Here is a 26090-nt window from a genome sequence, read left to right on the forward strand (position 1 = left end):
GGGCCCCGCATGGATGCGTGCACACGAGCAGTTCAGGGAGCTCACGGTCACACGTGGGAAGGCAGTGAGACCAGAGCGGTTTCTATGTTCTTTTTATTTTGGTAAATTTTTATGCTTTCCACAATGAGTATATACCGTTTAGGTTTAAAATAATCTCCTTAAGAAGTCTGTTTGGGAAGAATGCACGATGACATTGATGCACACGCGGGATGAAGAAGCGTTCTGTCAGGGTTTCCTTGGGGGGCTCGGGGGCTCGGAAACACACTGTGGAATGACCTCCGTAAGGGCCCGTCAGGTTCCCGTCATTACTGAACGTGTCTGGGAACATCCTTCAGCGTCCTGGGGACCAAGTGGGCATCAACCTCACCTTCGAGGGCAGTGTGCTGCCCTCCGCCCGTCCCCCTCCTGCGGGCGGCCCTGCCCTGGCTGTGGGTCTGTGGGTCAGAGCAAGCACCCTCTGGTGCGTGGGCCCTTGGGGTGAGGGCCGGTCCGGTCCTTCAGCCGTGGGAAGCTGAGGGAGGCATCCTGGACGTCATTCCCGGGTGTGTGTCATCCCCTTGCAGCTGACCAGCAGGCAGAGCGACCACCGCTGGAGGGGCGGCCGGCCTCAGGGAGCAGGGGGGGCGCCTCCTGCGGCAGAGCCCCGGCCGGGTCCCCGGGGGCCCAGCAGCCCAAGGAGCAGGTGCATGCCAAGCTGCAGCTCGTGGACCTGGCGGGTAGCGAGTGTGCAGGTGAGCCCAGAGCAGGGGCTCTCTCTGGGGTGCGTGGGGATGTGGGGGTGCGTGAGCCAGCTGCCCAGGGTCCAGTCGTCTTGCACCTGCTCCTCCTCGGGGGCAGCTGTCTCCCCACGGCCACCAGACGCGTGCATCCCAATGTGGTGCCCTTCTCCATGGCTCGGCTGCGGGCCAGCCCGTCCCCAGGCGAGGCCATGCAGGGTGTGGGAGGAGGACGCTGATGGGATGGAGGGTCTCCCCATCCCGTGCTCCTCTCCTGAGGAGCGCCAGTTTTGCTTTTCCTGGTTCATTCCTTGATGTAGCCAGAATATTCATTGCACATCCTCACCATGTGGCTGGGTTTTCGCGCGTTCCTAGGTCTGTCTGGCGTGACAGGATCGGCCCTCAGGGAGACTTCGTTCATAAACCGGAGCCTGGCGGCCCTCGCGGATGTCCTGGGGGCCCTGTCGGAGCGCAGAGGCCACATCCCGTACCGCAACAGCCAGCTCACCCACTTTCTCCAGGACGTTCTGGGTAACGTGAGCCCCCCACCCCTGGGAGGCCCCAGACCACAAGACCCCCAGTTCGTGTCACGCCCGCTGTCCCCTGCCCCGGGGCGCACTCACTCCCGTGGGGGGCTCGCTCCTCCTGGCCATACCTCCCTGGGGACCTCCTGGCTCCCCAGGTCACTGTGGTCCCTCCCACAGTGTGTCCAGCGTGTTTTCTCCTGTTACCCTGCACCAGGCTGGCTTGTTTGCAGCGGCCTGGCGAGCCCTCCAGGTTGGTCCTCGGCTCCCGGCAGGGCAGCCTCCATGTCCTGTGTCCCACCCTGTTGGGCACGTCATGGGTGTCTGGGCTGGGGGGACGCTGCCGAGCCCACGTGGGCACACGGCGGCGTGCTGGGCTCCCTAGGCCCCGTCCTCTTGCTCGTGCCACACGCCATTTGCAGGTGCCAGAAACCCAGGCTGAGTTGCCCACGGGGACAGGATGGGGGGATTAGGCTGCAGCCCGTCCTGAGGACAGCCACGGGTGGAATGTTCTAGGGCTTTCTACGTGGCATGTCCTCTTCCTCACTGCAGACAGACTTTGCACAGGATGAGGCGGGGCTGGTCCAGGGCTCACCTTATCCCTCTGCTGCTACGAGGGCTCTGGCGCCTCAGGCCCTGCGGAGCGTGGCCGGGCCCCTGCCGTGACCTTCATGCCGGCGCTGCTGGCCTTCCCGTCCCTCCTCAGCTCTCCGTCTCTCTCCCCTCCACGCCGCTTGGGCCTCCCTGTGGTCCTATAGGCAGCGGCTGGGGCCCGGGGGCTCTCCCCCACCCTGCAGGGCAGGGCCCCGCCCGCACCACCGGGACAGGCTCCGCCCCACTGTGGCCCGCACCCAGGCCCTCACCCCGGCCACCGGCGCCCCGACTCCCCGCGGGCTCCACAGCAGCTTAGCGATGCGGGGTTTTTCTTGGGATTCTCTTCACCTGCGGTTGCTTCTTATTTCAAAGGAGGCGACGCAAAGCTCCTGGTGATGCTGTGCGTATCCCCCTGCCGGAAGCATGTGGCAGAAACGCTGCGGTGTCTGGGGTTTGGGGCCCGGGCAAGGCAAGTCCAGCGAGGCCAAGCGAGTGGAGGCAGTCCGGCCCCCCGAAAACCCAGGTGAAGGAGGATGGTGGTCGGGTCGCATGTGCTAACGGGCTCCGCGCCCTGTCGTTGCTTGACCACGTAGGTGCCCTGCGATAAGCTCATTTATGTTCAACTTCATAAACCTGTTGTCTTCCAAGGAAACAGTGACGCGCTGACCCGCCACCCAGGAGCAGGAGACTCCTCGGGAGAAGCAGGCGCGGCCGAGGAGCCCCTGGGGGACGGGGACTTGGGGGCTGACGCCCCCGGGGTGGGCGCTCTTGGCTGAGCAGAGGAGCTGCGCTGTGTGCGGCCGGCAGGGGAGGTGAGGAGGTGAGAAGACCAGACGAGGCTCTGGGGTCGGCGCCCACATTCCGGAACCACAGCCTGGGGCTCTCCTGGCGGCCGGTGACCCGACAGATTCCTTAGCCCGTTAGGCCCGGTTCCCGCCTGCAAGATGCCGAGTGTGCACACACACCCCGAAGAGCAGATGTTCTTGGTCATGATTCCTCCTCATCATGACCCGCCGTCCCGGGCCGACGTTCCAGAGCTGGTCGTGACGCGTGACACATGGTGGGGCCATGGGGGGCGTGGGACCCAGGGGCCCCGGGAACTTGGACGTACGGCGAACACCCTCCTTGACCATGGGCCGCCCGCTGAGAAGCCCGAGTGTCGCGGTCGTCTGGTTGGAGCCGTTCGGTGATGGGCCCCAGCCGGGGCATCACGGGCCACCAAGCCCCTGAACCTGCGGGCCACGGGCCACCGAGCCCTGGCTGTGTGCCGGCCGCGCGGCTCGGAGGTGACGCTCAGATGCAGGTCCCGGTCCGTGTTTCCGCGGCCCAAGTGGCCCAAGTGTGGGGAAGCTCTGTTCAGACCTCAGCCTGTCTTACGAGAGACTGAACATAATGTCACAATGTATTTTCTCATAATTAGCACAAAGCCCGCAAGCCCGCTCCAGGGATGAGGTGCGGTGCCGTGAAGAGGGAGGTGCATGGACCCGCGCCTGCCTCGGTCTCCCCAGCGCGGGGGCGGGCAGCACGTCCAGGGCCTCGGCTACTCGCTGGCCTTTCCGTTCCTTCCCACACCTGCCGGGAGCCCAGTGTCCACCCGGCCGTGGGCTCGTGTGGCAGGGACGGGGCTGGACGCCCAGGCAGCCTGCCAACGGGGCCCGTGCTGAGCTGACCGGGTTGCCCACCCCGCGGGGGGCGGGCTCCACAGACGGCAGGGCCTGGCGGTGACCGGGAGGGGGCAGATGGACTGGCTCCTCGAGGACAGACAGCCACGAGTGTGTGTGCAGCCCCATGAGCGTGACGGGGACGCAGTGTTCGATCCTGACTCAGGACAAGTCCGTGTGGGGATCCTGACGTGGGAGACGCCCCACCTGCAGAGTGGGGTGATGGTCACAGAAACGGTCCCCCGAGACTTGAGGGAAGCAGAGCCGGGCAGTCTTTGCCTGCAAGGGCCTGCGGGGTGTTAGAGGCGGGTAGTGGGGTCCCGTCACCGCAGGATCCCTGGGGCACCCGGCACCCACCAGCTCCGAGACACCCTGTGGCTCAAGCAGATCCCAACGTCTGCGAGGGCGGCCCCAGGGCGGGTCCCTCCATCCCAGGTGTGCTGGGCAGGGACCGCACCGGGCCCTGGAGAGAGGCGAAGCGGGTCGCCAGCCACTCGCGGGCGCGGCAGGAGGCCAGCTGCTGTGGCAGGTGTGGCCCGCTGCCCGAGAGAGGCCTTTCTGCCCTGCGTGTGGCCACCTCCGCCCCAGCATCCTCCCTGCAGCCCGGCGACCTGTGCCGCCTCAGGATGGGCCCTCGAGCCGGGCGCTGGCCTCTCCAAGTGGAGGCAGTGACAGGCCTCCCTGTGTGAGCCTCGTGGCGCGAACCCTGACAGCGGGGCTGGCGCATCGGGGCAGGCTCGCCGTCCGGATTCGCACTCAGGGCCTCTGTGAGCACGTGGCCATGGCCGTGGGAGCGCCCAGGCCTCAGGGTGCCAGCGCGCAGCCTCGGCCGCTGTTCCGAGTTGGCAGGATAACCACGTGAGCCTCCAGCCTCGACTGGCGTGTTTGGCAGACGCAGAAAACACTTCATCTGTGGAGGAAGCGGCAACGGAGCCTGGCCTCCGGTGGGTGTCCCTGTGGGGGTGCCAGAGGGCAGCCCCGGGGCTTGCAGCCTCCCCCTGCCCCCGCGCACAGCCTGCCTCTGTCCCCATCACCCAGTCACCCCTCGGGGCCTGTGTCCCAGAGGGGAGGGCCCGGTGCGTAGGAGGGAGGGTGCCTGGGGGACGTGGGGTCACCCCGACAGAGCCAGGGCAGGAACGGACCTGCCCCAGCCTGCCCTCCCCCGCACCCTGGCCCCCCACATGGACACGTCTGCAGACACAGGGCTTACGGCGGGTGTGCGGATGAGACCCTGTTCCACAGGCCAGGGCCCCGGCACCACTGTCCCCCCGACACATCTGGTACGGGAGGGCCGAGGGGAGGCAGCCCGTGCGTCCTCAGGGGCCCAGGCAGGTTGTTGCCTCGGGTCACCTGTTGCCACTGCGGGGAATTGGCCTCCCAGCCCCGCCTCTGTAGTCCCAGGCTGGGCAGCTCCCCCTGTACCCTCACGTCCCCCTGCCCATCCTGCCCTGGGGATGGAGCAGCCTGACCTTCCCCAGCCACACTCCAAGCATGGATCCACACACAGGGACCCCCACGCCCTCGGGGCTTGTGCCCCCAATCCCTGGGCCTTGCTCACCGGGCAGCTCTCTCCCCGGGCTTGGTGCCCCCACCCCACCCCAAGGGAGTCTGCACACGGGGGCCCATGTGGGGGGAAGTCACGTCCCCCCTCGGTGCATATTTCAGTTTGGTAGGGGGAGGCCTGAGCCTGGGGCCCTGAGCCATGTCTGTGGGCAGGGAGGGGAGTCAGCGCGTGGGGGGGCAGTCTGTGGCACCCCGTGTCTGGGAACCCCCAGCCGCTGGGTGAGGAAAAGGCCGGGCTCTGAGGCCAGAACCTGCACTGCTGGGGGTCCCCTGCGGGAAACCCGGTGCTATTAGCTGTGAGCAAAGTCCTTCGATGACGTAGAAAAGCATCCAGTCAGAACTGCTAGGATGTGGCAAAGAGCATAAGCCCGAGACCCCAAGATGCCACCCACGTTTCCCAGAGGCTCTTGAGAGACCCCAGTGGGTCAGCTTGGTGGAAGGAGCCCGCTGCCTTCCCATGCGGAGGTGGTTGGGGTCCCTGTGAGGGTGATCGGGGAAGGAGAGGACTGGGGGCTGGGGGGCTGGGAGGGTTGGAGGGGGCTGGAGGGGTTGGGGGGCCACAGGCCTGCGCCCGCTGTCCCCAGACCCTGAAGGCCCCTGCTGTCCCTGCCCAAGGGAGACAGTTACCCATGAACCCCACAGACACCAAACCTGACCTACACACCTCCGACTGCTTCCCCCTGGCTGGGTCCCAGCGGGGGTGCCCAGAGGTTCCGGCTCCGTCCACGGCCCTTCCATGAGGGGCGATGGAACCAGTCCTTACTGGGGAGTCCGTGGGTCCTAGTCACTTAGGGTTAAGATCTTCTTCATTTTGTACATTTTAGAAAACCTGGCAGCCATGAGCTGATGGGGCCCCAGGCCTAACAGTGACGGGGCTTACGGTTCCCCTGGTGCTGGGTAGACCTGCGAAGGCCGGACTCCTGGGAGCCCCCCGTCCCCCCGATGGTCCTCAGTCCACCTGCGCTGCTCCTCGGCTCTGGGCCGGTCGGCCACGCACGGGGTCGGCTCCTCTGGAGGAGGTTGGGCTAGGCGACCCCGGGGCCACAGGGCAGAGTTCCCCTGGGTGCATGATGGCAACGGGCTGTGGGTCCCCCGAGGGTGACAGGCCCCGTGCACTGAGCAGTCCGCCCAAAGTGCCACAGCAGGGCTCCCGCCCGTGCTTCACCCCAGGGTAGGCAGGGTCACAAGGCCGGGCGGGGGTGGGGGGGGTGGTGGGGGGGTGGGCCCAGGATCCACATCAAACAAGCCCTCGAGGATTTCTGTGAATGTAGACCTGCTAACCTGACCTCTGACCTCCGGGTGGCGTCCTACCCAGCCCCGATGGCAGTAGCGCAGGGAGGCGCGTGGGGCTTTGCTCTGTGGCCCTGCCCGCTGCACCCCTGGGGGCCACACGCCCCTCCTCACAGGGGTCACCCATGGTCTTGGGCGCACCAGCCCTGACCTGCCTCTTCTCACAAACCATCCAGCCCATTTTCTGGGAAGATACCTGTTTTGCCTGAAAGACGAAACCCTAATCTTACCCGAAAGGAGAAGCTGGTGCTTCTGACTTGGCTCTCCAGCCCCTCCTGCCTCCGCTCTTTCCGGGTGGGCAGGACCGGGGAGGGCTGGAGACCACTGCCCCGGCCCCCTCGTGGCCTCTAATTGTGCTCCCCGCTCACCCCAGCAGCCAGATGACCCAGTGGACAACAGACACTTGGCATCGTTTTCCTCGTCTGTATGAGGCCTGGAGGAAGGACAGAAATAGGCGCCCCTGCCGGGCTCTAGTGGTTTCTCGGGGTCAGCCAACGGTCCCTGCGGCCCATCTGCCAAGGACACAGGGCACTGGTCCTGGCCTCCCTCCTCCTCCGGCCTGGCCACCCTCAAGTCGCAGATGGCTGGGGTCAGGGTGATGGGAGACGGAGCCTGGACGAGCCCGGCTTGTACCCAGAGTAGCTGGTCAGAAGCCACATGGACCCGATGTGCCCAGGCCTGCCTCCCGCAGGTGCAGGTGCAACAGCCAGGCCTGGGGCCTGGGGCGCGGGGGCAGCAGTGGGGGGCGGCGGGGGGGGGGGGGGGGGCACCCTCCTGCGGCGGATCTCCGGCGCCCTCTGGTGGCAGCCGGGGACAGATGCAGCGACCCCCAGGGCCTTCCTCCAAGCCCTGCCCCTCACCGCATCCCTGAGCCTTGGCGCCTTGGCGTGTGCAGGGCCTGGCACCCCCAGCTGGCTGGCACCGGGCTCCTCGGGCGTGGCAAACCAGTCTGGGGGCTGAGCTTCTGTGCCCTCGCTTCTTTGAAGGAAAATGATCCCCATAGACACAGCTCAGAGCAGATTCAACCCCTTTGTTGCTCTGGGGACTGGTCCTGGTGTGATTTTGGAGACTCCTGGGAAAGCTGCAGCCCCAACCTCAAGCCATCCTGCTCGGGGGGCCCCTCCCTCAGCTACTTGCTCTTGGGGCCACCAGGCTGGGTGACCTCCGGGGCCTGGGGCCTGGGTGCTTCCTACACAGGGGCCAGACGGGCAGCCCGGGAGGCCGCCCGCCACCCCAGCCCCTGGCAGGCACCCCACTCTGCTGGCACCTGCCCAGGGTGGACACTTGACGCGTGTCTGGTGAGGGGGACTAGGTGACCGCAGCGACCCCTGGCAACCCCCCGGCCCGTCCCCATTCAGGCTGCAGATGAAGGAGGCCAGAGCAGCCTTGCTTCTCGCCGAGGCACAAATTTGGTAACTCTGAGCGCCCCGGGGCAGGAGAGGTCCCCGTGGTCCCTGTCCGGGGAGTGCTCGGACACAGCGCATGTTCACCGGAGCAGCCCCCGGCGGCGGCGAATGTTCCCAGCTTGGTCCTCTACCAGTGTGACGTGGCCGCCCCAGTGCAGGCCGGTGCACGTGCGTGTGAAGGCGTGGGTTCAGTCCTTTATTACACGTGCCCGCTGTGCACACACACAAGATCACCTTTCACAGAAAGGATCAAAAGCCCAGCGTGGGGGGCATCAACCTCACCGTGCAAGTGTGCACGCACCCACCCGCCCAGCCATGTGCATGCACGTGCGCTCACACATGGGCTCCAGCTCCACCCTCCGTCTGAGCTCCCGTGCCGCTGCGGCCGCCCCAGCACGAGCACCAGAGACGGGGAAGCGTCACGGGCGCAGGGCTGTGTGGCAGTGGGCTCACCATCGCCCGCTGAGCGCTCGGGGCCTCCAGACAGGCAGGGGCCGGTCCCTCCAGGTCAAGGGGACAGCAGGTGTGCGGGTGCGGATCTTGGGTGGGGGCAGCCCAGAGGGGCCCCAGGTCAAACGAGCTGACCCGCACCCTGAGCCCCACTAGGAGCCTCTGGCTCGGGGCTTGTTATTAACCGTCTCACATCCCTGCTCTCAGGGCTTCCAGAAGGGTTGCAGGGCCCACCTGGGGCCAGGAGGCAGGTAAGACAGGCCCTGCTTTTCCTCCCGGGGCGGGGTGTGCAGTCCCTCCACAGGTGGAGGCCACCTGCAAGCGGGGCTCAGCCTCAGGGAAGCCAGCCTGCCTTTGAAAGGAAGGCACAACTATGCAAATCCTCCCAGCGTGGGGTGGCTGTCACCGTGCCTCTTGCCTCGTGCCTCCCACCCACGTGGGCCAACCCACGCTGGGGCTGCGGCTGCGGCCCTGCACCTGCCGTCCCGTGCTGCTTGCTCACGGGCTCTCGATGCACCCACAGCACAGAGAAGGTCAGCTGTCCCTCAAAAGCACACTTTCCCAGGAATCGCTGCCGCAGGAGCTGTGAACCTGCCAGCGTCATGGCGAAGCTGGGAACACTCTCCCAACCCCAGCCCTGGAGCGTGGGTCGGGTGCAGAGGGTGGCGGGGGGCTGGTCCCCGCTCCGCCCCATCTCACCTGCAGTCTCGGACCCCTAGAGGGTGCCCAGCACTGTCCCAGGGCAGGAGCCCTGGCCGCCCCTGTGGGCAGATCACCGCTGCCGTGTGACCTGTGATGGGAGAGGACCAGGACACGGGGCTCTGTCTTGGGGCCGAGGGAGGAGGATTCAGAATCGAGATGATGGCTTTGCTGGTTGACCAGCTGCCTGTCTGGCTTTGTGAGCTCCGCAGGGACCAGGTGTCCAGGTGACCCTGCAGCTTCGGGCATGGTGCCTCCCGGGATGTCCGTGTCATGTGGGTGGTGGACAGGGGTCATCCACCAGCCAGGCCTGGGGTGGCAGCCGAGACCACACCTCACAGAGGGATTGCAAACACTGGGCTAGCGGAGGCCTGTGGCCAGTGCAATGACAGGTGACTGTGGCCTTGGGTCAAAGACTCCCACAGGGCTGTGCGCGTGGTCTGGCCTCCATCAGGGGTCAGTGCAGAGGGAACCTGCAGGGTCTCGCCACCGTGTGGGCACGGCTACCACATCCTCCTTCCCAGAATAGATGGGGAAGGGCTACCCGAGGGGCCAGCCCCCACTCGCCTGGAGACTGCATGGTCGGACCCTGACTTCCGCCTCCTGGTCACACAGATGGATGGAGCTTGGACCCGTCATGGCTGGCACGAGAGTGGAACCCTCCAGGTCCCCTCCAGGCCTGACGTCAGGGCCTGCTCCACACCACTGACAGGTGATCATACAGGAGGGGGGGCAGGGGGCGAGGGGAGGGCCTCAGTCAACCAGGGCGTGGCCGGAGCCTCCAGCGCAGGAGGGGGTGAGGGCCAGAGACTGTCCTGAGGTGGGAGGAGGTGTGGGCCAAGCCCACTGTGCGGATGCAGCTGTGCTGTGTAGACAGAGCCCCACGTGGACAGGACTTGCCACATGGACGAGCCATGTGTGTAGACGGAGCCCCGATTGGACAAGCCATGCCTCGTGGATGCAGCTGTGCCACGTGGACAAACTGTGCAGCGTGGGTGAGCCCCAAGGGCGCAGAGCCCCATCTCTAGGCGTCTACACCACAAACTCCTCCAGGAGCTGGTCTTCCCTGCACAGGACCAGGTAGAGGCTGTTGGTGGACCTGCAGGTTCCCGGCGGTGCGCGGTCCAGGCTGTGGTGGGGTGGCTCTGCCTCTGGCATCTGTAGGGGGACAGTGCGAGTGCGTTCTGCTTCCGGCCCTGCCTCCTCATCTTTGGCCACGGCTCCAAGTCTGTCCTCCCTGCACCCACACCCCCTCTGTCCCCGCCCCCAGATCCCTCACTGCGCCCTGCTGGGCCCACTGTCTGCACAGCCAGCCTTCTCCTGTCCCGAGTGCCCGCCACGGGTGCAAGCTCTGTGGGCAGGAGAGGGGCACGGGCCAGGATGACTCAGGCAGGGAGCGGCTCCTTCTGCACCGGCTCCTCCCTCTCCTCCCCTGTCCTGGGTCCCCCCGGGGCCCCTACGCAGAGCCCACCCCTGTCAGACTTGGTTACTATTTGAATGATTTTAGGGGTAAGACCTGGAAGCATCCTCGAAGTCAAGGAGAGCCTCCTGCCTCTATCTCCTGTGTGCGGAAGCCTGTCCATTGCCCGGGCTCCGAGGCGGCCGCCTGGGGCGGGGGGTCCTGTCCAGGTGGGGGTCCAGCTCGCACCCACCACACCGAACTACTGCAGCCACTTCGCACCCCACAGGGCGAGCTCACCACTGCAGAGGGGCTGAGCGCACTGGTGATGCAGGCTGTCTCATCGCCCTTTGGGGGGCATGTCCTATCCACTGTCTCTGCCCAAGGACCCCCAGCTGCACAGGGCACCGACCCTGCCCAGGGCACCGGCTTCTCTCTCTATCCCTGGGAAGTCACATCACAGCCTTATGTTCTGTCTGTCCAGGGCACCACCCCCAGGTCTGCTCCAAGCAAGGTGAGGAACCCTCAGCCCAAACCATTGGGGTCGGTCTCTCCTCTGCCCCAGGGGGGCCTGGAGCAGCCCCTGGAGTGCTCACTACCCGGGGTGGGGGGGTGGACTCTGCCACCCACTGAGCACTCAACCAGGAAGGTGGAGACCCCAGGGGGCCAGCCCCTGCCTGCCTTGTTCCCCGGAAGCTCCCCCACGGCCTGACTACAGGTCCAGGGGTCTCCACCCGGGGACCTCCGGTGGGCCTGGACGGGCCAGGAGAGCAGGTGCCGGAGCCGGCCTCGGGCTGCCTGGCCTGGGGCTGCCACAGTAACATACCTGGTACAGGGCCTCCGCACACCTGCCCCTCATCCTGATCAGTGGGACCTGCACGACTGCCGAGGGCTCCGGGCCAGAGGCTGTGAGACAGGAGGAGGCGTGAGCAGAGCCGGGATGAGCCCCCGCCGCCCAGCTTCTCCCCTGGGGACCCTCACTCTGACTTGGGACTGGGCCTCCATGCACCCCCCCCCCTCCAGGGCCCTTGACCTGCAGCGTGGTGGTGGGAAGGTCAGCGGCGGTCACACCCTGGTCACCCGTGCTCCCCACTGACGTGTCTGAGCCTCCTTGAGCATGCGGGCCACGCTCTGGACCACCTGGCTCCTCCTCGCCCACGGAAGCCTCAGCCCCAGCACAGGACGCCCGCCCTCGGGGCCCCCATGGGACTAGCCCTGCAGGCTCCCTCTGCCGTAAGCCTTGCAAGGGTCCGGGCCCTCCCCACCCCCATCCCATGGGCTGGCACCGCCCCATCCTTCCTCACTGGCACCAGGCTGCTTTGGTTGACCAAACGCTCTGATGTCCAGTCACAGCGCGCTCTTACTGGGCAAGCTCCGTATCATTATTATCGTTCACGTTGGATTGCAGACCACGAGCTTGGACAGAAACATAGACGGAAGCCACGTGGTCCTTTACCACCTGCCCCTGGCTGGCCCTGGTGTCCTGAGGTGACCCTGGGTGACCCTGGGTAGCCCTGGGTGGCCCTAGTGGCTGGGACCTGCAGCTGGTCCCCACGAATGCCCCTCGCAGCCGAGGGAACAGCAGAGCCAGTGGGACCTTCCTGAGGTGCCGGGGAAGGCGCTCCAGGGCCCCACACGCCCAGACCGCCGCAGAAGCACCCCTGAGGGCTGAGCTGAACGGACACTGGGTCCTACAACTCCTGGGGGCCTCTCATCTTGTGATTTCACTGATCCGTGTGGCTGCAGGAAAATCTGGGTGACATTCCCTGATGGCCAGATGATGAACGAGGGGCCCCGAGGAGCCTCTTGTGCCCAGCTGCAGAGCAGGCTGCAGGACCCCCATCAAGCTGCACCCCACGGAGGGCCCTGCCGTCCCGTCTGACCCCTGACCCCAAGGCCCGCCTCATGGAGTGGGGAGGGTGAAGGAGTCGCAGGGAAATCCCGGTTACGCGCACCGCAGCCTCTCTGGGGACGGTTTGTACTCATTGCCCTGGTGCCCACAGCAGTGGCCCTGCCAGGGGCCGGCTGGGGCACACTCACCGTCTCCCCGGGCCCGGCCGTCCCCCTCCGGCCGGCCTCTGCTGCCAGCCTCTGTGCCGTGGCCGCTCTGGATGGAGCTGGAGCCGCAGGGTGGCATCTCCACGTGGAGGGCCTCAGCACCCGGGGGCTCGTCCACCGCCATCTCCCCGGCCTCTCTGACGCCTGACGTGTGGGAGCTGCTGCAGCTGTCAGCTGACCCAAGGGAGAGGCGGCGGGGGACGTGCTGGCTGCTGCCCCCGCTGCCCAGGGAGCCCCTGCCGCCCGGGTCCGGATCCAGGTCCAGGTCCAGGTCCAGCGTGTCGCGGATGTAGGACTCGCGATAGTGCTCCTTCTCTGTGCGGGGACAGGACCGACACCCCAACAGTAGGTATAAGCGCCTTCCCGGAGCCGCAGGCTGCCAACAGTGGCCGCCCATCGTCAGCTGGCGCTGAGGCCCAGGAGGCACAACATGAGGGGTTTGTGGCCCTGGGTACCCCCGTCACAGCCCAGGCTGCCCAGGTGGCATCTGTCACCCTCAGCCAGTAAGCTCCAGATAGGAGCCCCTTGTGATAGTTTCCCAAGGGCTCTCGCGTGGCTCTCAGCTCGAGGGACCCCGAAGCCGTGCCTGCACGCGAGCAGCATGGTCACACTGAGGCACGCCGCTGCCCACACACACGGACTGCTGGGCTGCCACACCCAGCCCCTTGAGAACTCTGACCCAGAATCCAATAGGTCTCTAGGCCGCATCTTTAGAACTGCGCCCCGGGAGGAGTGGAGCCGCCTCATCCCCCTGGGAGGGGGACACAGGAGCCAAGGGGCCACGCCCCACCATGGGACCAGCGGAGGTGCCACCAGCCGCCGTGCCCTGTGCCCGGCGCAGGCGAACCCCGGTGCCCGGAGAGTCGGGAGCGCACCTTCGGCCTCCTCCCGCTGCCGTAGCCTCTGCAGCGCGGGCCGCAGGCTGAGGTGCAGCTGGTGGCTGGCGCTGAGCAGCTGCAGCAGGTGGCGCGAGCGCCAGGCGCAGCCCGTGTAGTACACCAGCTTCCGCGCTGACGGCAGCCCGTCCAGCCGCATCTCGAACTTCTTCCCCTGGACAGAGGAGACCAGATGTAACTGCAGGGAAACCACGTGACAACAGGACAGAAGTGTCTGAAGCAGCGGCCCCGACCCCTAACTAGGAAGCCAGCCGGTGCGCAGGCGGGCGGTTAGGGGCACGAGTCTAAGGTGGACACCGCCCTCAGCCTTGGCCAACCCGGGGGCTGACCACATTGCAGGACGCGGCGCCAGGTTTCGCTTCGCCGTCCGGAGCAAGGGTCCAGGGCCAGCGTCTGCCCGGGGCCTCGCTGTCCTTGCGCTCAGCCCGAGTGCCAGGCCCAGCCGGGGAGGCCTCGTGAGGCCAGGACACACAGCGGGGGCACGTGGAGGCTGTCACCCCAGAGGTGCGTTTCTATGGCCGACTCCTCACTTCCCTTTGTGGTCTCCACGAGGGAGCCGGAAGGTCGCCGGGGATCAGAAGGCGAAGGCCGGGGCGGCGGCCACGAAGCACTTCCCAAGGGCAGGGCCACTATGCCCTGCAGCGAAGAGCCAGGCCCTGGACGCCCCAGGTGCGGGGGCTCGGGCTGGGCCCCACAGAGGATGAGGGCTCAGGGGATGGCCTGAAGTCCAAGGGTGGGCTGGGCCCTCCCACCTCAACTCTGTCAGCTCGTACCAGAAATGCCACCTTCCCAATGTGGGACCAGGGGAAGTCATAGAGCAGCTCGGGGGCACGGTTCACCTCCTGCAAAGGAGAGAGAGCCGCTCAGGAGGGTCCACCGGAGGGAGCACCAAGTCAGCCCTCCAAGAGGAGGGGAGGGGTGGGGAGGTGGAAGGAGGTGGGGGAGGGGGAGGTGCACGGAAGGAGAGAGAGGAAGAAGAGGGGAGAGAGGTGGAGGGGCAGGGAGGAAGGAAGGAGAGGGGAAGGGAAGGAGGAAGGAGGTGGAAGGGGGAAGAGAGGAGAAAGGAGGGAGAGGAGAGGGGAGGAGGGAGGGACAGGGGGAGGGGAGGAGGAGGGAGGAGGTGAGAGAGGAGGAAGAGGGGAAGGAGGTGGAAGGGGGAGGAGGGGAGAGAGGAGGTGAGAGAGGGACAGGGGAGGTGGAGGAGGGAGAGGGGAAGGGGAGAGAGAGAAGAAGGGGAGGAGGAGGGGCAGGGAGGAGGGGCAGGGGGGAGGGAGGACGCTGCAGGGACTCTTCCGGTACCTGGTAGACTTGCATTCCCTTGAGGGTCAGTCCCAGGATGATGGTAGGTCTGTCCTCCTTCTTGTCCTGGAGGACACGACCCTCAGAGAGGCCCAGAGCCCTGTGCCGGGCGGTGGGTGGGTCCCGCCAGGGACAGCAGGGCCCTTTCCCTGTGAGGCCAGAGGCCTGGTCCCACCTCCCTGCCTCCTTCACCTGCTCTAACTTCTGCGTCCCTGGTAGCTGAGCTCCTGGAGCCCCACTCACGGGCCCTCCGCCCAGCTTCCCCCAGACCGTGCTGCCCGCAGACCGCGGCAGGAAAATGCCAGAATCGGTCCCATTCCACAGACGGTCCCCCTCGCTAGGGCTCCAGGTGGGGCAGCTCCCACCATAGGAGGCCGGTGGGGTTGGGGCACAGGCCAGCTGTGGGGACGCCGTCCACCCTGTCCCAGGGTCAGGGCCCGGTCCCGGGCTGGCTGTGGGGACACTCTCCACCCAGTCCCGGGGTCAGGGCCTGGGCCCAGGCCAGTGGTAGCAACATGTCCTGGCTGCCCCGTGGGCTCAGCTCATCTGGGCCCCTTGGGCAGAGCAGGTGTGGGGCGGCCTGAAGTCCCGGGTCCCGCAGGGCCTGACCTTGTACAGCCTGAAGAAGTGGACGGGGACGTCCTCGAGCCGGCAGGCCTCTCTGATGAAGCACAGCACAGCCTCCTTGGGGTCCAGGCCCCGCTGCTCGCGGTGCATGGCCGGCACGTGCCTGAGGATGTAGGCGCGGCCCCTCTTGGCGATGATCTGGGGAAGGGCCGCAGGCCTGTTGGTCCCTGCCTGCTCTCTTGTCCCCCGCCTGCCCCTCTGGCCTCCAGGGACTCCGCCCCAGGGCCTGGGCCGAGAAGGTTCTCCACCGCTGCTGAGTAGCAGGTGACCTTACCCACGGCGGAAAGTAGGCCTGGGGCTCGAAGTACCTCCCCCCGTGGACCGGCTCCCGGTGGTTGCCCAGGTCGGCCTGCAGCCCGTAGGCGGCCAGCAGGAAGTAGGCCTCCTCACGGTGGGCGCACTGGGACCTCAGCACCCGCTCCTTCAGGTGGCAGTAGTACAGGTGCCTGGCCGTCCGGTCGCTGGAAGGCAGCAGGTGGTGCCGGTGGGAGGCGGCTCCTGCCCCGCCACAGCCTGGGGCCCACCTGCTGCCCCCCCGCCCCAGCCCTCAGAGCTTCTCCGAGTCCCAGGGGTTCCCGTCCCTGTCACACCACAGGCCACTTTCCAGCATGGCACAGATGGCCTTGGCCGGTGACCTCTGCAGCCGAGAAGCCAGGGAGCCTCAGTGCTCAGAGTGGAAGTGCTGAGGTCAGGCTCATTCCCTGGTCAGGTCACGCCCCGGGCCGCGTGCAGTGCTCCAGAGAGGAGCTCATGCACCGCTAGCTGGGATCCCATGGGATCCACTGGACCGGGCCCACCCAGCCTACACGGATTTCCTTCTGCTAATTTCCCAACATGACAGGCAAGAGAGCAGGCTCAGATCTTCTAACACTAGTAACGTGATTGGTGTCACACTACTCTCCGCCACCCTCCACCTTCCAGTTCTCCCATCTACACTTCTCCAGAACCTTCCAAATGACCACCCACCCCCACTCTCCAGAACCTTCCACACAACCACACGTGCCCACTCCTTCCTCCCCAGCCATCTGTCACTGGCCCCCCGGCAGGAGCTCAGGGCATCCTGGGGGCCGGGCTCCGCTCACCTGGTCCAGCGGCTCAGGTCCCCATGTGGTACTCGGGGCGACCCCTCAAGAAAGCAGCCCCACAAGGCAGGAGGCCCCAGGGGTGCCCGCCCGGCACCCTTGCCCCCAGGCCGAGAGCGGCGCCCCCCGCGGGACAGGCCAGTCCTTCCGGGTGACAGGCACAGATCCCCCTGAGAGAAGCCGAGTGGGAGGGCGACGCGTTCCCAGGGCGCGTTGCTGAGCAGAGCCCGCCCTGCCCACGACCCGGTATCCGGGAAGGTCGCCTCCATCCCCTGAACGTCCTCGGACGGCGGCGACTTACCTTATGACCCTTCCGTTGTCCACGTAGTACCGCACTCTGAGGAAGGTGACAAAGGGCGCGCGGGGCCGCCCTCCGGCCTGGGGGGGTAAGCACAGCCGGAGGGCAGTGGCCACCCGGGCAGGCCCCGGCTCGGTGCCACTGGGTCCCCCACATCGGCTCCGGCGGTGACAGCCGGGGCACTTCCAGGACTCTCGTGACGTCGTCTTCCTTCCCAGAAGGGGACATCCCAGCCCATTGTCCACACACTCGGGAGCACCCCTCCCTGCTGCCGACTCCGCGGGCTGTGGCTGTGCCCCCCAGGGACCGCTCTGGGGACACAGCAGACGCACGCCGCCCGCGGGTCTGACTTACCTCGTGCGCATCCCGCTTCCAGTCCTTGGAGAAGTACTTGCTGAGCTTCTGCTCCAAATCCATGAACATGTACTCGTCGTCTAAGGGAAGCAGGGCCTCGTCAGCGCCTCTGCACCCCAGGTACCGCGGGGGTCACAGGGTCACATCGCCCACAGCTCGGGGGAGCGGGCCACCACGCATGCCAGGTCAGGAGGTGGCCGCTCCACCAGGCGGCGCTCCAGGGGACGGGCAGAGCCACCCACGCCAGTGCCTGCTGCACGCTCGGCCTCAGGCAAGTGGGGTGCAGCCTCCAGCCCCCGATGGGTCCTTCACGGCCAGACCCACCTGCGGGCAGGGTGGCCACTCACCGCCTGGGGTCCACAGCGCCTGTTTCGGCCTCTGTCTCTGTCTCTCTGTCTCTCTGTCTCTCTGTCTCTGTCCCAGCCCCTGGGCTGCATGCAGAGGTCTCCTGCCTTGGTGTTGGCTCTAGACCTCAGTCTCCAACATGTGCACCCCTCACAACCGTGGGGTCACCAGAGCATGACCTTCCATGAGCCTCCCACCTGAAAGGTGCAGGTCCCCAAAGGAAGGGCTCCATCCCATGACCAGGAGGGTGCGCAGTGGTTCAGGGCCCCGCGGCCAGCGGCTCAGCCAGAGGGACAGGCCGCGTTGGACGTGCACTGGGTGCTCGTGGCGGGTGGAGCAGCTCTGCACCATCTCCCCTTGCAGAGAAGGAGGCCGGGCAGGCAGTGACCCCAAATTCCTTCCTGAAACCTGCCCACCCGCTTCTCAGCGTGGCCATCTCAGATGTCCCGACTCAGAAGAGGTGAGTGACCAGGAAGGGCCGCTTGGCAGGAGCAGCAGACGCTCGTCTGGGAAGCCCCGCTGAGTAAATGCACCTCCTCCAGGAAGACCACCCCCAGCCCCCTCGGCCCCCAGCCCCTGCCGGCCCCCTCCACCCTGGACTGATCCTGGGGGCCCCCACTCCCGCCTGGGACCCCGCAGCCTGGCTGGTCAGTCTGTATGCCCAGAGGAGGGTACAACATCCGTGGGTGCACGCACACACACATGCACATGCATGCACACACACGCACACACATGCACACACACGGAGGTCACAGCTGAGAGCTGATGTGGTCCCTGCTTGGGTTCCAACTCCCCAGCATCATTATTCAGGTATTTGGGTCCAAAGCCACCAGCCTGAACACCAGCGACGCTGAGCCATAGGCCCTGCTCCACAAGCTACTGGGGGCTCCCAGGGCCTCCACTGTGACAGGGGTTCACCTCCACCTGCTGAGGGCATGATCCCTCCTTGTGAGGACCCCATCCCAGAGGTGGTCCCCGTCCCACTTACAGGCAGGACCCTCCACCAACATTAACTGCCCCCCGCTGCTGTTCCATCACGTCTTCATGAGGCCTCTTGGCCGCAGGGACCCTCAAGGGTCCATCTGCTTGTCCAGCACATGCAGGGGGGACTCTTGGGGCTGCCTTAGGCCATCGAGTCCAGGGGAAACGGGACACTCTGGTGCTCCCCCCAACCAGGGCAGGAAACCGGGAGCACACAGAAAGTGGGCAGAGCAGAAACCAGCCCCTCCGTCCTGAGACGACTGCTTCCAAGCCTGGCTCACGTCCTTCTGGCACTGACTCGACCCACCCCGTGGGGTTTCCAACGTGCCCCTAAACACTCTCCTGATCCTTTTCTCTTAAAGCTCCTCTAAACCCTCAAATGCCAGAGGGGGCCAAGAGCAGAGGGAACACGCCCCCCTCTACTTCCCTGCAGACAACCGACTGTCCTCTCGGTTCCTGAGGCCACAGAGGGGTAACCACAGAAGCCAAGGTCAGAGACCAGCTCCCTGGCGCGGACACCGCCATCCTGGAGCACACCTTGTGGCAATTTTTTTTTAAAGATTTTATTTATTCAAGAGAGACACATACGGAGAGAGAGAGAGAGAGAGAGAGAGTGAGAGAGAGGCAGAGACACAGGAAGAGGGAGAAGCAGGCTCCATGCAGGGATCCTGATGTGGGACTCGATTCCGGGTCTCCAGGATCGCACCCTGGGCCGCAAGGCAGGTGCTAAACCGCTGAGCCACCCGGGCTGCCCCCTCGCAGCGATTTAAAGGCAGGAAGCCTGGCAGCCTTGGCTCCTCTGGGGGATACTTGGAAGGAAACGCATCTGCAGCTTCCTGCCCTGCACTGGTCTCTGGGTGACACCTGAGTCCAGAACATTCCCTGCACATCCATCCACATGAGGCCCACACCCAGAGCCCCAGCGGGGCCGTGATGGGTCAGGTGGTGGCAGCCTGTCCTCTCAACTCCTGGCCAGGCAGGTGGATGGTGGGCCTGGAGGCTACACAGGACCAGAGACGTCGGGGGCGGCAAAGTCCCCTAGAGGGACATGGGCTCTAGGCGGTACAGCTCAGGGAGGGGAGAGCACCACTGCCCCCCGCCCCCCACTGCTTCCCTCCCCAGATCAGGCCCCCAGGCTCCACCGGCCCCGGGCTTCAGGAATTCATTGCACATCCCTGAGACCCTCTCTGCAAAGCGAGCTCCAGCCCTGGGCCCTGGGGGTCCTGGAAGATGAGGCTTACATCAGGGGCCAGGGGCTCCCAGCAGTCCCCCAGCAGGATCCTCACTGCTTGGCCTTCCCTGGGGCCCCCCAGGAAGTCAGGGGGCCTCCTGCCGCTGATGAGCCCTGTCCCAGGAACCAGGAGTAATTCCACTTACGGAGCGTAAAAACCTAACCCCTGGCACACACACCCCCAAAGAAAGTGGGGTTTTATGTACGTGTTTATTTCCTTGGCTGTGTCACCTCTGTGGACCCAGACACAGAGCAGCAAATGGTTAAAGTGGGGGTTGTAGACGTCAACCTCCAACTGGGGGTAAAACTACCCATTAACTCAGCTCTCTGTGCAAATTGGGGAAAGTCCACCAGTATTAAAATTTAACAGCAAAGCCAGAAGCTGCTGCTGCAAACCCAGCCCCGGTCGCGCTGCCTGCCTGTGGTCCCATCTTTCTGTCTGAGCCCCGGAACTGGAAGGTGCTGCCCACAAACAGCAGAGCAGGGGACCGTCCAGGGGCCTGACAGCCTGGACCGCCGACACAGGATGCCCTAAGGCTGCACCTCATGGAGGGGGCAGCGGGGCCCATGGGCGGGTCATCCGGGGCAATGCGGACTTACTTCTGACCACGCTGAGGCCAAAGAAGTGGGCTTCCTTGATGCTGGTCATGTCACACACCTGCTGGAAGAGCTCACGGCCGGTTGCCTGCACCTGCAAGGTGTGGGTGGAGGCTGAGGGCCCCTAAAAGGGGTGGACAGTCCAGCAGGAGCAGGAGGGCCACCGCTGCTTCCACCCAGGCCCCTGGGTTCCTGCCCGCGCTGGACCCTGGTGCCCACCAACCCAGCAGGGCCACGAGGGAGCCAGGGCGGGGGAGGCTGAGCGTGCCCTGACCTCGGGACAGAAGCCCACTGTCTCATCCTGGCCTGTGCAGGGGCCGCCCAAGGACGGGGAGGGGGGATTCTCGTGCCCCCAGGGCATCGTCCGGCCTTTGTCCTCATGTACACCCCCCTCACCTGGGTCACTCCTGAAAGCAGGCCTGGGGTGTGGGCACTCAGAAGTGGGCCTGGTTGCTTGGAAGTCAGAAGGGGCTGAGGGTGCTCTCAGGTCACTGGGCCCGCCCAGCGATCCCCGCAGTCTGAGCAGGTCGGCTGTGGGATCTGAGCCTTGGGCCTTCGAAGAGGGGGGACCTTCCTGCCTCAGCCTACCCGCAGGTGCCTCTTGCCGGGCGTCAGGCCCAGGCGGACCCCCCAAGCCTCCGGGAACGCCGGCCCTCCCCCATCACCTGCGAGGCCCCCTGGCTCCCACCCACGGGGCGGGAGCTGCCGCTATTCCTGAGCACGTATCGCTCCTCCGCTGGGTTTCGCCTGCGCAGCGGGGAAGGGCGCGCTCGCCCATCGCATCGATTGTCCCGTCTACTTCACGTTACCCCAACAGCGCTTCGTTACACCTCAAAACTGAACCATCTCCTAATATCGAATATCCAGCCAGTGTTCGTATTTCCAGCTGTCTCATGAATTCAACTTTTTCACACTTTGTGGACTTGAATCAGGGCTCAGGAAAGGGCCGGCGCTGGGGCCCGCTGCCAGGCTGCCCTCCCTCTGGCCGCTGCTCCGTCCGGGCCCCCATGGTGCTGCCCGTGTCTGCACCCACTGGCGCCTTTCCTCCGGGCGCCTGGCACGCTCCTCTGTCCTCGGCATTTCCTGGGGCTGGCGGGCAGTCCCGGTTCACGGTCCAGGCCGCGTCTCCGGTGTGCACCGGATGCCCTACCTGTGTCCTCTGAGAGCAAATGCCTTGCCTGCCGCGGGCCACCCAGGCTCTGGGCCCTGCAGCGAGAGGGGTGCCCTCGCACAAACCCACGGGTGGGAGCAGGACAGACCCGAGTGCTGAGCTCGAATCCACGGGCTCTCGCCCAGCACTCTGCTCAGAAGGGGTGTACTGGGCACGGCACAGCCCCAGGGGTTCCAGGACCTGTCTCCCCACAGGCTCAAGTCAAATGATGCACCTCGACTTTGCAGCCGTGAATCGCTGTAACACCGGCTCCAGTGTCCTCCATCTACTAATTTGGCAGCAGATGTGGAGCCAAGCTTGCCACAGGGGTGACGCGTGCCTCCGGCTCGCCGAGGACACAGGTGAAGGCCACTGTCCCACCCCACCATCGCTCCTGGGTCAGAGGCACCTCAAAGGACCCCCGGGATACCCTCCCAGCAGCTCCAGCCTCTCATCACCAGACGGGTAAACTGAGGCTTGGAGAGATTCTGGTGCTGATGTCAACGTTGGCGTTGACCCAAATCCAGAAGTCCAGAGGGACTCCAAGTGCGTCATCACCAGCAGGCCAAGGGCTTCCCACCCGCCCGGAGGGGGGACCCGTGAGTGGGCAGCGGGACGCGGGATGTGGGACAAAGAACGAGGGCGGCTCTCGCTCTCTGCCAAGCCTCGCCCACGTTCGCGCTGCATTATCATGAACCCCACTTTCCCTCAAAATGAAAACACCATCTCCTGGGTCAGCTAATCTTCTAGGGTTTTCTTGTCCCTCTCAACTCAATGGAAACATGGTGAGGGAGAGCGGAGGGGAACAGCGGTTCCTTCTGCCCCGGCCAGGCGGCCCCGACCCTCCGTGTTCCCAGGATGAGGCGCTGGGACTGAACTTGCTCCCCGGCCGGCAGTGTGCACCAGGGACCTTCCGCCCGAGACCGGTGAGAGGGCGTCCTTCCCGCTGCTCCAGGCAGGGGACCCCGCAGGGCCTGCTCTGGTCCCTGCTGCGAGGGCACACACCCATTCAGCGCTCACCCTGCTGGGCCTCAGTGTCCCCTTTGTAAAACACGACTGATGAGACCGAGGAGGAGCGTGCGCAGAGGGTTGAGTGAGCCGGTGTGCATGACCCCCGGGGTGCTCGGCATGGGGGCTTCTGGTACAGGGAGGGGCGTGCGGGATGCTGACGGTGGAGGGGCATGGTCCCCTGCGCACCAGAGACTGCCTGCATTAGGGGGGCTCGACACCCCTCCACTTTTCACTCAAACAATTGATGAGAACTGGAAGGGACCTCCTCTCCCCCCAACCTGGACCTGACCTGTCCTGCTAACCGCCCATGAGGAAGGGCCCAGAGCGCAGCACCCTCAGAGCTCAGACAGAGGCTCCGGCTGGGCGGTGCTTGGAGTTTTCCATCCAGCAGGTCCCCACTGAAGTTTGCTCCACGACCAGTCCTCACGCACCCCAACAGGTGAAGCACAGCAAAGGGGCTCTGTCCCCCGGGCCTGCCACATGCCCCTGGGGACGTCTTTGTCTACCAGCCCCACCCCTGTGGAAAGCTGGACCCTAATCTCCCAATTCTCCTACTTAGGGATGCAGCTTTGCCTGGGGTGGGGGGGAGGGAGGATAGAGCGGGACCCAGTCTCCAGGGGGACCAGGTGCAGGCTGACACTCCCCGTGACCGCGGGCCACCCTGGAAGTGATGGCCTGGGGACCGTTCTGCCCCTGGAGTGACGGGTCGCATGGGAAAGGGTGGCTCGGGAGGAGGTCGTGGCTGCACACACGATGGCCCCGTGTCCGGGGGGCAGGTCCACCGGAGTGGGCTATGCAGAGGGTGAGCAAGGAAGTTTGTCTGCAATCGGGTACACAAGCCACTTCTCGTTACGCGTCTTGGATTTTCAAGCTACTGCGTCGTCTGACGGAGGTTTGCAGAAGAGCCACACGGCCCTGTGAGCAGAGTTTCAGGCATCAGCCTTCAAAGCTCCAGGGAATCTTGATCCCGTTTGAAACACAGGTTCCACGGTCTGGTGGGTGGCAGGCAGGTGGGTGGCAGCCCCAGGTCAGGGCGCCCCGGCCTCTGCGGCCGCACCTTCCCCAGGGCTGTCAGCCGTGCTCGGGCGCACTCAACGAACCGCGGAACTGACGGGTTACGGGGTCGGCATCTCGCGAGGGGGGGCCTGAGTGCTGGGATAGGTGGAGGCCACGCAGGGCCCGCGGCGGAGCCCGTCACGGGGAACCCACGGCCGCGATCTTTCTGCGGGCACCCCCAGCCCGGGCGCGGGCGCTTGGACGAAGGCAGGCAGCCCTGGGGGCACCGCCCTGGCCGGGGGGCGGGGGCTGGGATCCCTGCACCTGCTGCGGGGAGGTGGACGCCTGGGCCAGCAGGGCCCTCATGGGTGGGCGTCCCTGGGGAGGGGGCAGGCGCTGCAGAAGAGCCCAAGAGGGTCACCTCCCTGAGACGCAGGGCAGGCGGGGTGTCAGAGAGCTCCGGGAAAGTGGGGCCTCGCTAGAAGCCAAGTGGGGCCGATGAAGAATAAAAGGGAAGAAGGGCCGAGGGGACTTGTCCAGAACCGAGGCAAGGCCACACCAGCTGCCTGCTGGTTTCCAAGACCACAGAGCTTTGGTGTTTGAGATGAAATGTGCCACAAAATGCCACTTCGTACTTCCTAACATCTTTGTCTTGTTGGAAGAAGGGACCTGTGACACCCCCTCTGCCCCCCTACAGTGCCCTCCACGGTCCCCCCAATAGTCACCCACAGTCAACCCCCTGGGTCCACCGACGGTCCCTCCACCATCCCCCCACGGTCACCCCACGGTCATCCCTCACTGTTCCCCCCACAGCCACCACAGCCCTAGCTCTCCGCCACGCTCACCCCCACCACCAGCCGCAGCTGCTCCCGCGTGGGCAGCAGAACCAGGACATCCCTGGCCTCTGCGGTCATCTCGCTGTGTCACGGCGCTCCCGTGGCTGCACGCAGGCTCTCAGGACGGGGCCTCCTCCATGGCCTCCTGCGGGGAAGGACTGGTCAGGGGCATGGCCGGGGAGGGGCCGAGCTGCCAACAGCCTGTGTGCCACCCGGACGCCCGGGGCCCCCTGTCACCACCCGGTGGGCGCGGCCCGGCCCCCCAGCCACAGGTGGGGAGCACAGCACCCCCAGACTCACCCCACTGCAGGTTAGCCGGGGGCCGGGCTCCTTGCTGAGCTGGCTGGGAAGGTAGGCGGAAGGCAGCCCGCGGCTGGGCCAGGACAAGGTCCAGGTTTATAAGTAGCTGGGGCACGCGTTGGCTGGAATGCAAATAAACAGTGTCAGGCCGGCCCCGCCCTCCCCTGGCTCCTGTGACCCCAGCTCCCCCAGGACCACCTCGCGGCCCCCCTCCTTCCCGGGGCCCGGGACAGAGGGCCATGCAGAAGCCCGTGAGGACACAAAAGCCAGCACCCGAATCATTCCTGAGGTTCCTGGAGAAGGTGGGGGCAGAGGGAGAGCAGAACCCAGAAGGGCACCTGCAGCATCAGGGTGCCTCCCCCGGCCCCAGCACCCCCTCCTGGAGGGGAGAGAATCAGGAGCGTGTAGCAACACTGTTCCCCAAACATGTCCTGTAGGCACAGTCCGACTCCCTTTAGCGCAGGAACTCCGGTCACGGCCCCTGGCTGCGGGTCACCTGCTACCTGCCCCACAGTGAGTAATGCCTGCCACGGGTGAAGGCCGGGTGAGCTGCTGCCCGTGAACCCTGACCCTCTGGGCAGAACGGTGGCTCCAGACCCGGAAGCACAGGGGACGGACAGCAAGCCCCCCGGAGAGGTCTCTGCTTGGCCGAGCAGGTGCTCCTGTCACCCGGCCACCCAGGGGGTCCCATGAGGGTGGCCCACCCGCCCCTTCCACCCAGACTCGGGCCCCTGAGAGCTGCTGCCCTATCTTTCTCTCCCTGGAGCAGGTGCAAAGCTGTTCATCATTGGACACATGCATCTCCTTTCAAGAGGGCGAAGAGCCCGAGAGAACACAACCGGTATTTCAGGGAGTTCACTGGCTTCTGCGGCCTGTGGCGCAGTGACTACCGGTCCCCACGGCTCCCGTCACAGCACAGGACACGTGGCCAGGAGCGTAGGCACACGGCGAGGACGTGCAGCGGCAGGGCGACTCCACAGAGCACACACATGCCAGACCCGGGGCGGGGAGCGGTGGGCAGGGGCCCCTGGGCCGTGGCAGGAGGGAAGCAGGTGCTGCACCCCCCGGGAAGGGAAGCTGAGAACCAGTGCAGCGGACGCCCAGGGCCATGATGCGTCTGGCCTCGGTTCCTCCGCTGTGCGAGGGGGTGACGGTGCCCCCGCGAGCTTTACAGGACCTGCGGCCAATGAGCTCCGAACACTCCAGTGAGAAACAAGGAAAAGAAGCCCCTGCGCTCCTCCCAAGAGTGCGACCCAGGGATTCTGTAAGGATGGAAAGCCCCCACCCCCACCCCCGCCCACCCGCCTCACAAAGTCCCTGGGGTGGGGGGCAAGTCCCAGGGCACGGGCCTGGCCACACGGCCTCCAGGTGAGCCCAGCTCCGCGGGCCCCAGTGCCGGCTCCCCGCCCTCCACACCTGCCCACCCGTCACCGACCACTGTTTTCAGGCTTGTCAGGAGGGTAAAAGCTTTCCTCCCTTGGGAAAACAGAAATGTGGCGAGGCCCCAAAATAAACACCACTTCTCAACGCTTAATTGTCTTCTGGATGAGCTCACGCCATCAAAAGTGGGGAGGAGCCGGGAGAGGCGTGAGGGAAGCAGCGGCCCCCCTGCACCCCTACCATCCTGCGGCCGTGCCAGCCCCTCTCTGGCTGCCCCCCGATAGCTGCCCCCTACCTACGCCCCCCGCGCTGCAGACCTGGTCTTCGTCCTCTGCTAAGAATGTTCT

At 65.8% G+C, this 26090-nt stretch overlaps 2 protein-coding genes and 1 long non-coding RNA gene across 13 annotated transcripts in view; 1 reads left to right on the forward strand and 2 right to left on the reverse strand.

Annotated features, from left to right (window-relative positions):
• KIF25 (kinesin family member 25) overlaps positions 1 to 3192 on the forward strand; it is a 50865-nt gene extending 47673 nt beyond the window's left edge. For 2 of the 3 annotated variants that reach the window (XM_077900006.1, XM_077900000.1), the window contains 3 exons: positions 564 to 731; positions 1092 to 1247; positions 2207 to 3189. In XM_077900006.1, coding sequence (XP_077756132.1) covers positions 564 to 731; positions 1092 to 1247; positions 2207 to 2361 — 479 coding nt within the window. In that variant the 3' untranslated portion in view covers positions 2362 to 3189. Of the gene's footprint in view, positions 1 to 563; positions 732 to 1091; positions 1248 to 2206 lie in introns of all 3 variants that reach the window. The other variant, XM_077899993.1, reaches the window with a different exon arrangement.
• Positions 76 to 7091, reverse strand: LOC144315486 (uncharacterized). Its single transcript, XR_013381187.1, has 2 exons — positions 1836 to 7091; positions 76 to 1542 (listed from the first exon to the last, which is right to left on the reverse strand). It is a non-coding gene; the product is annotated as an uncharacterized LOC144315486 (long non-coding RNA).
• An 836-nt stretch (positions 7092 to 7927) lies between these two features.
• Positions 7928 to 26090, reverse strand: part of FRMD1 (FERM domain containing 1) — a 33378-nt gene continuing 15215 nt past the window's right edge. For all 9 annotated transcript variants that reach the window (XM_077900061.1, XM_077900036.1, XM_077900083.1 and 6 more), the window contains 13 exons: positions 24364 to 24485; positions 24073 to 24208; positions 20074 to 20164; positions 16917 to 16996; positions 16566 to 16642; positions 15457 to 15643; positions 15165 to 15320; positions 14556 to 14621; positions 14030 to 14098; positions 13236 to 13410; positions 12343 to 12675; positions 11129 to 11208; positions 7928 to 10061 (listed from right to left, as the gene is read on the reverse strand). In XM_077900061.1, the coding sequence (XP_077756187.1) occupies positions 9936 to 10061; positions 11129 to 11208; positions 12343 to 12675; positions 13236 to 13410; positions 14030 to 14098; positions 14556 to 14621; positions 15165 to 15320; positions 15457 to 15643; positions 16566 to 16642; positions 16917 to 16996; positions 20074 to 20164; positions 24073 to 24141 (1509 nt within the window). In that variant the 5' untranslated portion in view covers positions 24142 to 24208; positions 24364 to 24485 and the 3' untranslated portion in view covers positions 7928 to 9935. The remainder of the gene's footprint in view (positions 10062 to 11128; positions 11209 to 12342; positions 12676 to 13235; positions 13411 to 14029; positions 14099 to 14555; positions 14622 to 15164; positions 15321 to 15456; positions 15644 to 16565; positions 16643 to 16916; positions 16997 to 20073; positions 20165 to 24072; positions 24209 to 24363; positions 24486 to 26090) is intronic.

The sequence above is a fragment of the Canis aureus genome, chromosome 1 (genome assembly GCF_053574225.1).
Source record: "Canis aureus isolate CA01 chromosome 1, VMU_Caureus_v.1.0, whole genome shotgun sequence".
In the NCBI taxonomy this organism is placed as follows: Eukaryota; Metazoa; Chordata; class Mammalia; order Carnivora; family Canidae; genus Canis; species Canis aureus.